A 13,066-nucleotide genomic window follows, 5' to 3' on the forward strand; every position below is an offset into this window, starting at 1 on the left:
ATCGCCCATTCCCACACTCTCATGGCTTCGCGGCATAGAGGGTAACACCTGGTTCCCCCCTGTTTGTTGATGTACCAGACAACAGACATGCTGTCCGACTGAATTGCAATTGTTCCTACGGGGAGGAGATTCTGAAGTGCTTGCAACGCGTACAGCACCGCTCTCATTTCCAGAACGTTGATATGCAGGGAGGTCTCTGTATCATTCCACGTGCCTTGGACCGTCCTGCCTGAATAATGCCCCCCCCCCCACCCGAGGCGGGAGGCGTCCGTGGTCACCGTGGCAAGAGGGGGAGAGGTGCAGAAGGGTCGGCCCGTATGGCGGTCCGGAGCATGGAGCCACCATAACAGAGCCCTCCTGCAAGCCTTGCTGATAGCAATGGGGTGATGGAGAGGAAAAGACAGAAAGGACCATTGTACTAGAAGGGTCCATTGCATTACCCGCATGTTCAGACGGGCGCATGGAAGGAGCGTTATCGCTGCCGCCATGGAGCCCAGCGCCCCATGACCAATTCCGCCTGTGGGGGTCTCTGATTGGAGAATAGCCCGCACATGAAGTTGCAAATTCCGAAGTCGTTCGGACGTTAGAAAGGCTCGTAGCTCTCTGGTGTCTATTCTGGCTCCTATGAATTCTACGGCTTGTGTCGGGGCCAGAAAGGATTTGTCGGCATTGATGGTGATGCCTAACTGTGGGGCTAGGCGGAGAAAGAAATCTCTGGCTGAGCAAAGTAGATGCCTTGTTGGGGCGATCAGGAGCCAGTCGTCCAGGTACGGAAAGACCTGTATTCCCTGGAGTCTCAGGTGGGCCGCAATCACTGCTAATACCTTGGTGAACACCCTGGGGGCTGTGGTGAGGCCAAAGGGAAGGACCCTGAACTGGTAGTGACTGGCTCCCAGCCGGAAGCGGAGGAACCTCCTGGATCGTCTGTCCATTAGAATGTGGTAGTACGCATCCTTGAGGTCTATAGAGCACATCCAATCGTTCTCCCTTAGAAGGGGAAGAATAGATTGAAGAGTGACCATTCGGAATTTTTCCTTGGTTACCGGACAGGTTCAAGTGGGACAGGTCTAGAATCGGTCTCAAGTCCCCGTCTTTTTTGGCACCAAAAAGAACCTGGAGTAGAACCCTAATCCGAACTGGTCTTGGGGGACGGGCTGGATGGCTCTTTTTCTTAGCAGCTGCTGAATTTCTGCGGCTGCAGCCTCCCTCTGATCGGGTGGTACATAGGGGAGGTTCTTGAATTTGGGGACATGAAGTAATGGGATTTTGTACCCTCTGGATATAATTCGAAGCACCCAGCGGTCTGTCGTGATGGACTCCGATGCCGCTAGGTGCTCCGAGAAGCGTCCCCCGACTGCCTCCAGAGTGGAGCAGTCGGGCAACCCTTCAGGGCTGCTGCGTGGGCCGGTCAGAGAAAGGCTCTCTGGACCCAAAGTTTCTCGGAGCCCCTCTGCCCCTAGGGCGGCGTCCTCCCTGTCCTCCTCTGCCATGGAAGGACTGGTTGTCCGGAGCGGGTTGGGAATGTTGCGATTTCCGGAACCACATCTTCTTCTGACCCTTTTGGTTCTTCGAAAAAGACCGCTGGGGCACAGAGAAGCGGACTCTGACAGCAGACAACGTCTTCCCGTCCTTCTCGCTCTGGACAAGTGTCTCGCGAGCCGTTTTGCCAAACAGGGCAGAACCATCAAAAGGGGCGTTCGCAAAAGACGCTTTAAAGGGCTCCGCAAAGTCACAATGATGGAGCTAGGCCTGACGTCTCATGACTAGGCCCGCTCCGCTAGCCCTAGCGGCTCCCTCGGTGGCTTGGGACAATAGCCGCATAGAGGTATTTGAAATGGATCTCAAGAGTGGCCATTCGGGTGGAGTACAACTGTTTGCCCGCCGACATGGACTCGGGGGGGGGGGGGGGCAGCGTATTCTTTGATAAGATCCCGCTGCATCCTGATGACATGTGCCATATAGTTCAGAGACCTTACCGAGAAGGTCGCTGAACTAAAAACTCGCTTCCCTAAGCAGTCCATCGAGTGGGACTTCTTGCTCGGTGGATGGACTGAGGGGCTCTTCTGAGCTAGTTCCCTCTTCGTGGCTGCCGCCGTCAACATGGCATCTACGGGGGGACCCTTGCTCCAGTGCGACCAGTCTGAGGGGGGCTTGGTATCCTGTCCGGGCGTTTGGGGATTGGCTCCACGGTGTCTGGGTCCTTCCACGCCCTGGTGGTAATAAGGTCCACCAGGGGGTCGGCTGGAGGGGAAACCCAAGAGGTTGACGGGCCTGCTTCGAATGCCTCCAGAAACACGGACTCGTCGGAGGAAGACTTGGGGGCAGACCACCCACCTCTGATCCTCAGCATCTCCATAATGTCTCCAAAGGAGACATCCTCAGGGGGTGATCTTGGGCAGCCTTCCCCTTCATCCAAGTCCGTGTCCTCAGTTAAGGACTCAGGGGAGTCCACGTGCCTCCTCTTGCACTTACGCTTGCGGGGCACTTCCTCAGGGGGGCTGTCCGAGGAGGCCTCGCCAGCAACATCCTGTTCCAATGGAACTACCTGGGACATTGTAATAGGCTGTCCCTTAGGCCAGGTAATGGAAGCCTGGCCCAGCAGAGAGGGAGTGCAGGGTGGAACCGAGACAAGGGCCGGGGGTCCGGATGCTCTCAACAGAGTCCTCTCCACTACATCGAAGGCTGAGGGGGAACCACTCTCTCTGGGCTCCGAAAGTCGGCTCCCACTCGGATCCGATGAAGGGATCGGAACCGGCGCCGAGACCATCGGATCCGAAGGACCAGTGCGCTCCGACCTGGACGGAGCCGAAGGCACACTGAATCCCTTGGATCCGAAGCTCGGGCCACGGCTCCGAGAGGTCGGATCCGACAGGCTCGAGGGCAGGGCCGGATCCAAAGTACCAAGTACTGTCGGCGCCGACCCACCCCTGGCTCCAACGCTGCTCGGCTCCGAGCCCGGGTAGCGGGTCGGAGAAGGAGCAATTGGAGAGAAAAATGATGTTGAGCTCCCCCCCAAAGTGGGGGGGGGGGCAGGCAAGAGCACTCCCATCTGCAGCTGGGCCTGGATGAATCTTCGCATCATCCGGTCCAAGTCTGCATTAGACATGCTGAACGTTGATCTCGAAGAGGCCACCGAGGCAGGCCTGGAATGCCACCTCGATGACCTCAATGGAGATCGGGCCTCCTCCTCCTTGGGCCCTGGGGAGAAACAAGGAGATCGGAGCCGAGGAGGAGGAGACCGAGAAGCAGTGGAGGGAGAAGCCCACTTAGCTGGCGGGGCCGAAGCGGAGGCCTCGGCCCGCCGCTTGTGGTGCTTCTCCCTCCGTTTCTCCCTCCTAGCCTCCCTGTCCTCCGGCACTTTAGCGGGAGTATGAGTCCTGGCCGAAAGAAGGGGGGCAGGAGTGGCAACAACCACAGCCTGTGGTAGTACCACGGGAGCAGCGGAGGCCGGAGCAGAGTCCGGGGGCAAAAGTCCTGCCAGGACCAGCTTCGACCTCCGCTCTTTCAGTGCCCTGGGGTTGAACGCTGCACAAATGGTACAGCCTGAGGTGAGATGTTCAACCCCAAGGCACCGAACGCACAGAGTGTGGCCATCAGCCGGGGAGAGCTTATGGCCACACTCGGTACATTTAGAAAAAAATGGCTTTTGGGGCCTCAGCCATACTTAAAAGAAAAAGGTAGTGCTACACAAACACACAGGCCCCAAAAACACAACACACACTCACTAACGACCAGCGAAGGGAGGGAAAAAACTAAGTAAAAGAACATTTTTTATACTACAGGGAACCTAACTCTTACACACTATTTTTTTTTTAAACTAAGGTAGAGAATCTGACAGAAAAAACAGACTTAACTGACTATTTTTTCTTGAGCTCAATGGAATCCAGCTATCCACAAGCGTGGCAAACTAGATCTGAGGTCATGGAGGGTTGGCAGGGGATTATGGGTGAGGGGAAGAGCTAGGAGCTCGGCTCCATTAGCTATGAAACAAGTTGCCGGCTCGGATCCAAGACCCACAGGTTGCTGACAAATCAAGTCCCTACTTCAGATATGCTGTTTGCAGTCCCTGATTTTGGCTTTTTGTTACTCCACTACTTTGGCTTTGTACAGATTTCTTGAGCAAAGAAGCTTAGTAATAGGATTCTCAGTTTGCTTTACTATTTTTTTTTTTTTTTTGACAATTCACTGAGGCTTGCACTGCAATAAATAAATACATACATAAATAAACAGTATTTCAGATGTGGGGAAATGGCATGAGTAATCATCTAGTCAAGACAATAATGTATGTAAGAGGGGAATAAGTCTATTAATACTGGAATTTCCGGACTGACATGCTGAATTTAAATTGCTTTACTATGTGTATTGCTTCTGTATTAAGCACACATTTGTGTTTTTGCAAATGTTTAAGCAACTGTCGTTACATATCTGAGAATGTTAGAGTGTGAGGTGTGAGTATGCATTATTTGAACTTTATACAGCTGTCTGAAAATATGAATATTTTCATATTAGCATATCTGTGTTTGTGTATGCATACATAATTCTGACTGAGGCCCTGTCTTTGACTAACTGAATCCGTGTGTGGGCATATGCATTAATGTGCTTACTTGAATATGCCTATCTTATGCTAAGTAGGTGTCCCTGACTTTAAAGTCCTTTGTCCCGGATTCTCTCATCTGGAGGTTGGGAGGTATTCCCTCCTCTTCATTAATTCAACTACCCATCAATGGTCTCTGTTTCAAGTCCAAAGAACTTCTGATTTTCTCGTCGGCTTCTGTGATGTTTTCTGTTGGTCACTGCTCCCCAGCTGTTACTCAGTACCCATTTGTGCATTAAAATCACTGGCTAACATCAAACTTTTTTTTTTTTTATAGTATGTGACCAAGTATGCCTTGCAATTCTTCATACACATCACTTTTCTCACTAACATAAGAGAGCTCAGTGGGTGTATAAACCACAACACATATTGGAATTTTGCCTGAAAGACCCCAAATGGCTATTCAGTCTGGTATCGGCTGGATGTTACACATCTGTACAGTCAGTTTAAGACCAAGTTTGACTTCTTATAGTGGTTTTCTGGAGAACAATAAATGTTTGTAGCCAGCATCCTAAATTAACACATTTGCACTTTCTCCAAACTGGGGTAGTCTAATTTTGGTTACGGCTGCTACTTCTATTCTTTGTTTGTACAGTTCATTGACTAGTAAGTCAAGTTTACTAAGTTAAGACCTAGTTCTCCAATTTTATGCAGCATAATTAAAACTTAAAAGCTTTTCTCCTGTGGCATACCACCATAACAAGACCATAACGCCTTAATTCATTTGACTGCACTAGTATGAGCTTTTTCATTCAAAAAGATTGAACCCATTGGTTTCATTAAATGAAAAAAAATATTTTTTTGGGGGGGGGCTAGTTTCAAGCAACTGTACCAGGACCACCCTGCAGCTATCTGGTATGTGAAAACGTAATATCTGTGGGGTATGGGCCATGAAGAAGAAGAAGTTACTGCAAAAGACCCTTCAAAGTCCAGTTGTTGCATGGCTGTCTCCTCATTTTTCTCCAGGTTACTACCATCATATTTGCTTCATGCGTTTACTCAAGAAACAGTGAATTATCTTGATGTGCCCTTGCCCATAATCATCCTACTGTCTGTTTATATAAATACTAGTACTGCAAGTAGGTGAAAGGTTGGCAAAAGATAAGACATCACACACTAAGCATTTTCACTTCTCTTTGCATTTTTGCACGTTTCTGCTATGATGTCAGGATACTAGAATCCCGCTGTCTGCTCTGGCACCAAGAAAGAAGAAAAATTTCTATTTTGCTATGTATAATTTATTTTATGCATTTAATTTTCTAGCCTCCCTTGAGGCAGAAAGTATCTCCTTGGAAAGATAAGTCAGCTAGAATCAAAGCAATTATCTTTACTGTCTCTTCAAGTATGGCTGTTTGAATGGTCCCTTTATTTGGACACAGGACCGCATGCTAAAGTGGCAGAAAAGGCATGGTCCTCTTCAAACTCACCGAGAGGGAGAACTGGCTCTGCCTTGACCAAAAGGGAGCTATTAGTAGCATTTTTGGTTTGCTCTCCTTTTTCTTCTGTATTACCAGTGGGACAGAGAGAATGAAAGATTAATAGAAATGGTCCTGCCCAGTGTCTTGATTAGGCTATCCTTTTTGGTCAGCATACTATTTCTTCCTACACTGTCCTTTACTCCCCTTTGACAACTGATGCTGAGGTGGCCCTGGACAAGGAATACATTTTTTTTTTTGGGGGGGGGGGGTGAATGGCCTTATATTTTTTTCCAGTGCAAGAATCTACTCTTAGTAGCAAATTTTCTACTATATTTGCCAGGGGAGTGAAACATACTGCACGGTCCTCCGGTAGATTCTTATACTGCTGTTCAGCAGGGTGGTCCACAAAGCAGCTCTTTCCCTAATGGGGTACTTCGAAGCTGTGCTTTGACATGAAATGGCAAGGGCTAGGTTCTCATCTGTCATCTCAATTGATATGTGCGGTGCACCAAAGCCACACTTGACAAAACTAACTACAAACCTAAGAGGTGAGGCTGCGGGTCTACTTCATATGAGTGAAAGCTCATATAATTGAAACCTGTACTATTGAGACGAATTGCATGGAACATTAGGACATCCAGAATTTAAAATATCGAATCCCACATAATAGAAAACTCCTCCCAGGACATCTCTGACTAATCCATCCACCTACATTTCTACAAATAAATTAAAACCTTCTGTTACATCTACATAATAAAATAATCGAAACCACAACTGCCTACAAGTGAAACGTCCCATAATTCTTCATACCCTTAAAGAAACACCACAAAAACATTTCAGTACAACATACCTGACACCACGAACCAATGAGAACTAAACAGTACCCTCATTGATGTACATGTAAAATAAAATACTACAATTATTTTTCCTCCTTTGTTTTTGCACCCTCCCCGGTCCTCCATGTGTGGGGGGCTCTGCCCCCACACAACCTTGAAATTAAACATACCAACTCCGAGATCACATTATCTTACATGTAGGTTGATTATTTTTGATTGTGGGATTCGACATTTTAAATTCTCAATGTTCTGAAGTTTCATGCAATTATTCTCGAAAATACGCGTTTCAATTATTTGAGCTTTCTCTCATACGAAGTAGACCCAAGGCTGCATAGGTACAGCACTTAAATCTCTTAGGGCCCTGTCCACTAATGACTCAGCCCTGTACTTAAGGTGGGAAAAGCGAGTTCCCTGGATCATCAACATACAGGTTTGGCACTTCAGAGCCCTAATGGCCAGGGTGGCATAACTGTAATCTATGCTCAGTGGCCTAGTACTTCATTTTCTATCACTGGGAGGGAGATTCTTGGTTGAAGCCCAAGCAGATGCCATGCTGGACCTCCATATAGCAACAGAGTTACTTTCCAGATACTTAAAAGGATCTACAACCCTGTAAAAATGTCTGTCCTCCCAGGTGAAAGAAGACTAGGTTTGACTTCTGAGATGCAGTGGAAAGCAAGTCTTCAAAGCCTTTTATCATTGGAGGAACAATAAAAGGTCCTGGGCTCTGATGATCCCGCAAGTTGTCTAGGTCTTTTCCAAGTATCAGAGTAGTCCTTAGATTCCCATTTGAATAAATACTTAATTATTCACAGTATCCCCAAAAAGGGAATCTTCTGGTGGGAAGGCAGGGGACAGGAGGACCTCAGGGTCTAACAGATAAGAAAGAGGGGAGTATATGTGGTCCAGAAAGGAAAGTTTGTAATTCTTTAGGGGGGAAAGTTGCCTTTTTCAAGGTAGGGACACAAGACACTGATGGATTTCTCTATTGGTGGCTGCAGCTTCTTATGGGAAAGTACAAAGTCCTTAGCCAGCTTCATCAGGTCATGTGTGTTTGCCTGGGAGGGTGTGGTTGGGTGAAGAGCCTGTCCCATCCAAGCTGAGAAAATGTGGAAGACACCCAAGTCTTGGACATCTCAGCCCTTTATTTGCAGGAGATAGCTGCCTTACACATCTCTATTTGGGTTGGGTGCTGATGACTTCAATTTTTGAGTCCAGAGTGCTGTCATGCACAAGAACCAAGACAATTCTGTTCTCATCCTCAATTATCAAAATAGGTGCTGGAATCAGACGCCTCCAAAGAGGCATCTAGATTGATTGACTACTGCAGGGTACTGGCGAAGGACAATATGCCATCTTCAGAGATCATGGTAGTCTCGGTTGAAGCAGCCATCACAGCCAGAGGCTAGAAAGTCTTGTGTAGCTAGCTTATAGACTCAAAAGATATGTTGTCATCCTCTGGTGATGCTTTCTCTCGGGCACTTAATCTGCATTTTCTAAAAAGAAAATCTGCAAATGGCCTAGCTGATACTATGGTGGCCCTGGACAAGGCATGCAGCCTTTTTTGGGTACAGGTGGTTCTGCAGATAGTTGGATCTCTGCTTTAATAGTCTTTTGAGTGAATATAGCACAATACTGATCACACGCAATGTTTTGTTCCATCTCTAAACAGAAAAAACACTGACTATGTAAAACCTTGTGGGGGATTCTACTTCTTGCAAAAAAAGCAGTTATTAACTTTATAACCTGGCATCTATCCCTGATGACCAAGCACTCTTTATATTCTGACTTGCCGGTTTGTAACTAAAGTAAGCTTTCTTTCTCCAGTGGGTTACTTGCCTCTATGCAGGAAGCCAGACCAAATCGATGGACTGAAGCTGTTCAGTACTCATACTGACACTTGAATTTTCCCATACTATGTCAAACAAGAAACAACTAAACTAAACATGGCATGGGAGAGATGTCCCTTTCATATCACAGAAATGCTGATGTCCAGCTGGAGGGTGCCAGGCCAGCAAGGTGGGGTAAGGGTTAAAAGTTGTGGAAGTCGGGCTGGGCATTTTGCATTCTGTTAGAAGTCCCAAATGTTATCACTGCTGCAACAATTGATGAACAATACAATGAATACTTATCATAAAAGTCTCCCATTTAGGGTCTTTACCTCCCCCCCCCCCACAACACAGAAAACTAGCATGGGCATCTGTGGAGCCATCTCTTCCTCCTAGAGGTGACAGAAGTCTATTAAGTATACAAGTAGATTTCTCTCATCATGGCAGCCAGCAGCTTAACAATCGAGGCAGCATCAAGCAGGGACTGAAGCCTCATCCCCAACATTCCATTTGTGTCAAAAGGAAAACTCCTCAAGAGATTGTCCAGCTTGTCATCACACAGAAGGGAAAGCAGCTAGGCTGGTAGACTCCAGCACACAACCTAACCATGGCATCCACAGTAGACAATAATCAAACAGGTGGTGCTGCATCAATAATGACAATTCAAGTCAAAGGCAAGATCCTTTCAGAAACCATTCTCTAGGAATCTCTCCAGAACGGTTAAAGTACATGCCACCAACACAAGAGTCTGGAACTTGCACAGCTGACATAAATGGTAAAGTAATTCACATCCTCAACAACACCATCCATCCCCTCTAGAATCACCCTTTTCGCTGGCTAGGCAGGAGTAGGACGTAGCATGGAAGAATTAAGACTCCCTGAAACAACACAGAAGTCAATTGTTGGGTGCAATGACAAGATCTTACTCCAATCTGCCAGAAAGGCAGCACAGGGCATCAACCCTTTTTGTGCAGTAGCAGTAGAGTGTTAGGGTCTTCAGGCTTACATAACAGCATCAGCATAGTTTGGCTCTACAGGAAAAAAGATCTAAAAAGGACCCCCCCCCCCAATCCAGGCCCAAGTCCAACATTAACACGCATATGCACACACAAACTTGGATCCTCTAGAGAACCAAATGGGGAAGGTGCCCCAAGCACCTCTGTCTCAAACCTGAGGGCTAGATTGTTCTGGGACTTGAGGAAATGAGCATATAACAGGTACAAATGTAAAGCTGGGACAAGTACACAGTAACAGTAAACCTAGAAATCTGGATTGTGAAAGTGTACTTGAAAGCAACATCACAGCATAAACAGCCAGGTACACAGCTATACCTATGCAAGGCAAATTTAGAGGTGGACAAAAGATGCAAAACTTTAACTGGTGGGGAAGATAGTCCTGTGGCTGTGACTGGTTTTATCATGGAAGGCCTTCTCTGTAACAAACAATTTAAGAACGCAGTTCTATTGTTTGTTCAAAAAGGCAAAATGCTGAAGCACAAAATGTAAAAACGTATTTAACAGCAATGCGGTAGGCTATGCCTCCTACACCCCCAGCTAAGTATGCAGTAAACTCTCAGTTAACCGATACCAATAGGGATTGGTAGATGCTGGACAACTGTAGTTTCTGGTTACTTGAGAGATGCTATTAAAAATTGGGCTGACTAATACTGTACGCTACATTATTTGTTTGATTTGACTTGTACTCAGGTTGGGGAGAGGAATTTATTCCTCTCTTCCTTTTTAAAACTCTAAAAACGTAAGGTATGTTTCCGGGGGGGGGGGGGACGACAGAAAGTGCAACACGTGAAAATTGTACTGTATTTCCTCAATATTTTTTTGCCAGTTGCTTGAAAGTGCTGGTTGCTTGAGTTCCAGTTAACTGAGAGTTACAAACTCGGACTGCACAGCAGAGGGAAAAGGGTAAAATCCACTTTCAACATTTTGTACTTTTGACCATTTGGCCCTGGACTAAGAATGCTGTGAACATCCACCACATAGCAGCTAGGGGACAGTGGCTGTGAATAAGCTGCTGGTTATGTATGATCCAAAGCTTATTTAATATACTGGTAAATGGAAACAAGGTAGACTGGTGGGTGGGGCTTGCAAGTTTTCAAAATAAGTTTCTAAAGCTAATTTAACAGCTGGGATTTTTGACTAAAGATAAAAACAGCATTAAGTAAAGAAAGCACTATAAAATGTTAGGTGTAGAATTTTATCTGCTGCGTTTTACAACTTTGCATAATGACTGGATGGGAGACAGAAACTTCACCCCAGGGATCACTTCAGTGGCTCTGCTCGACAGTGGCACAGGAAAATAATTTTCTTGGGTGACGAAAGCCAGGGTACCTTTTGGCTAGGCTTATATAGGCCCTATGGCCAATAGCCTAGTACCTACCTATGAACCTATATCTACTTCACATTTTATATTCATATACATTTTGCTTTTCCATTTATGTATCAACTTAGTACATGCTTTTGTACATCAGCATGCACTTATGAGCTTTTAAGATTACTTATGCCAACTTACAATTCTTCTCTTATAGCCTTCAATTAAATGGATTCTGTTAAGCTGAAGAGCTCTAGCCAACAAAATAAGTAGCAGCAAAAACAAGCATCACAAAACCTCCATCTACTTACCCCCATCCATGTGTTTCCAGGCCTTTTCTGCTTCATCAGGAGTTTCATATTCCACATATGCATATCCTTTGGATAAGTGCTGATGCAGCCTGTCCACAGGCATGTCAATCATTTTTATTTTCCCATAGGCAGCAAAAATTTCCATAATGTGTTCCTAAAGAGAACAAAGTTGCATTTCAGTTTTTATTGCTTTACTTGTTTGTGTGTTAACTGTGAAGTTGGGCTGGCCATGGGACTCCCTTCAGACATGATCCAGAGACAAAAGAACAGTTGCAATAAACATTAATACAGAGTGTTACAATACACAAGTACAGATATCTGACATTGCAACCTTTAAAGGAATCAAATGTAATGCATAGAATTTGTAAGTTACAGTATTTAAGATTTTGATGGGTGTAGAGTGACTCGGGAGTTCTAGAATTAATACCTTATACTGCCAATAGAAAATTTCCCATGGAAATAACTCATATCAGAGAGAACATTAGAAATCTACACTTTACAAAATTTAATAAGTTAAGATAAATAAAAGTTATGGCTATACGCAAATTACAGAATACTGACAAGATATATACATGTGTACATGGACAGCAATGCTCATATTTGACGCATAATTTATACTACTTCTGCAAATAAATATATGCTGAAGCTCTAATAAATCTGGCACGAAACCAAGTATAGATTAGACAGTTGGCAGAGCAGCAAATGGGGGAAAGCAGAAAAAGCCAAAAAATGAGACAGAAGGAAAAAAGATGGTACAGGTTAATAACTAAGTATTTGGGAAGGATGGTTGAGGAGAAAGTGCAAATGAGGTCAAAGCTATGCTTAGAGATGTTGCAGCCAAGTTAGACAGACCGCCAGGGATAGCATGTGACAGAAAAAAGAAGCTGAAAAGTAAGGTGTACAAAAATAGTCGTACAAATAGTACTTCAGTACGGCACAGAAATCTAGACAGTGACTGTGGAGCAGCTGAAGGAAGAGAGAGGTGATGGAAATGAAGTGCCTGATATAGGTGTCAGGATGCAACCTGTTGGAAACGCAAAGAAATTACAATATCAGAGCAGAATTCAAAGTAGCTTCAACTGCAGTGAAGGTCAAGGAGAACAGATTATGGTGGTTCGGGCACAAGTGCAAGAAAACAGAAGATGATTTACAAGAGCCAAAATGGGGGCAAGGGAAAAGAGGAAGAGAGCATGTCCAGCCGAAAGATGGATGGATTGTGTGAAAGACTACCTGTAACAGACCAGCATGACAGTCAAAGGTAGGATATGACCATTAAATCACAAGAGAGAGAGGGTGACAATTAATGAGACACACCAACCAAAAGAAAAAGTAATTTGTTTTTTTATTTGTCTTTTCGGCTTTTCCAGGTTAGGGGACGCCACAGGGCAACTCCGGTCCACTAATGACTGGCAGTAGATTTTTATGGTGACAAGTTGCCAGCCCGATGCCCAATCTTCAGCGAAGGCATGCCCATTCACGCATGTCTTTCCGAGGCCACTCGACCGTGGGCAGGACATGCAAACTCCACACAGAAGGCACTCCAGCCGAGAATCGAACAGAAGAACCTCTTGCTGTGAAGCAACAATGCTACTGCTGTACCACAGCAGCTGTTTTATATATATATATATATATATATATATATATATATATATATATATCTATATCTATATCCATATCTATATATATATATATATATATATATATATATATCTACATACATATATATATATATATATATTTATTATACACAGAT

General features: G+C 45.3%; 1 protein-coding gene across 2 annotated transcripts in view; it reads right to left on the minus strand.

The window, feature by feature from the left end:
* Positions 1-13,066, minus strand: part of RNPS1 (RNA binding protein with serine rich domain 1) — a 322,076-nt gene that overhangs the window by 128,405 nt on the left and 180,605 nt on the right. For both annotated transcript variants that reach the window (XM_044089282.1, XM_044089281.1), the window contains exon 5: positions 11,314-11,467. In XM_044089282.1, the coding sequence (XP_043945217.1) occupies positions 11,314-11,467 (154 nt within the window). The remainder of the gene's footprint in view (positions 1-11,313; positions 11,468-13,066) is intronic.

Source organism: Protopterus annectens, chromosome 12.part0, assembly GCF_019279795.1.
Source record: "Protopterus annectens isolate FY-2018-M chromosome 12.part0, PAN1.0, whole genome shotgun sequence".
In the NCBI taxonomy this organism is placed as follows: Eukaryota; Metazoa; Chordata; order Ceratodontiformes; family Protopteridae; genus Protopterus; species Protopterus annectens.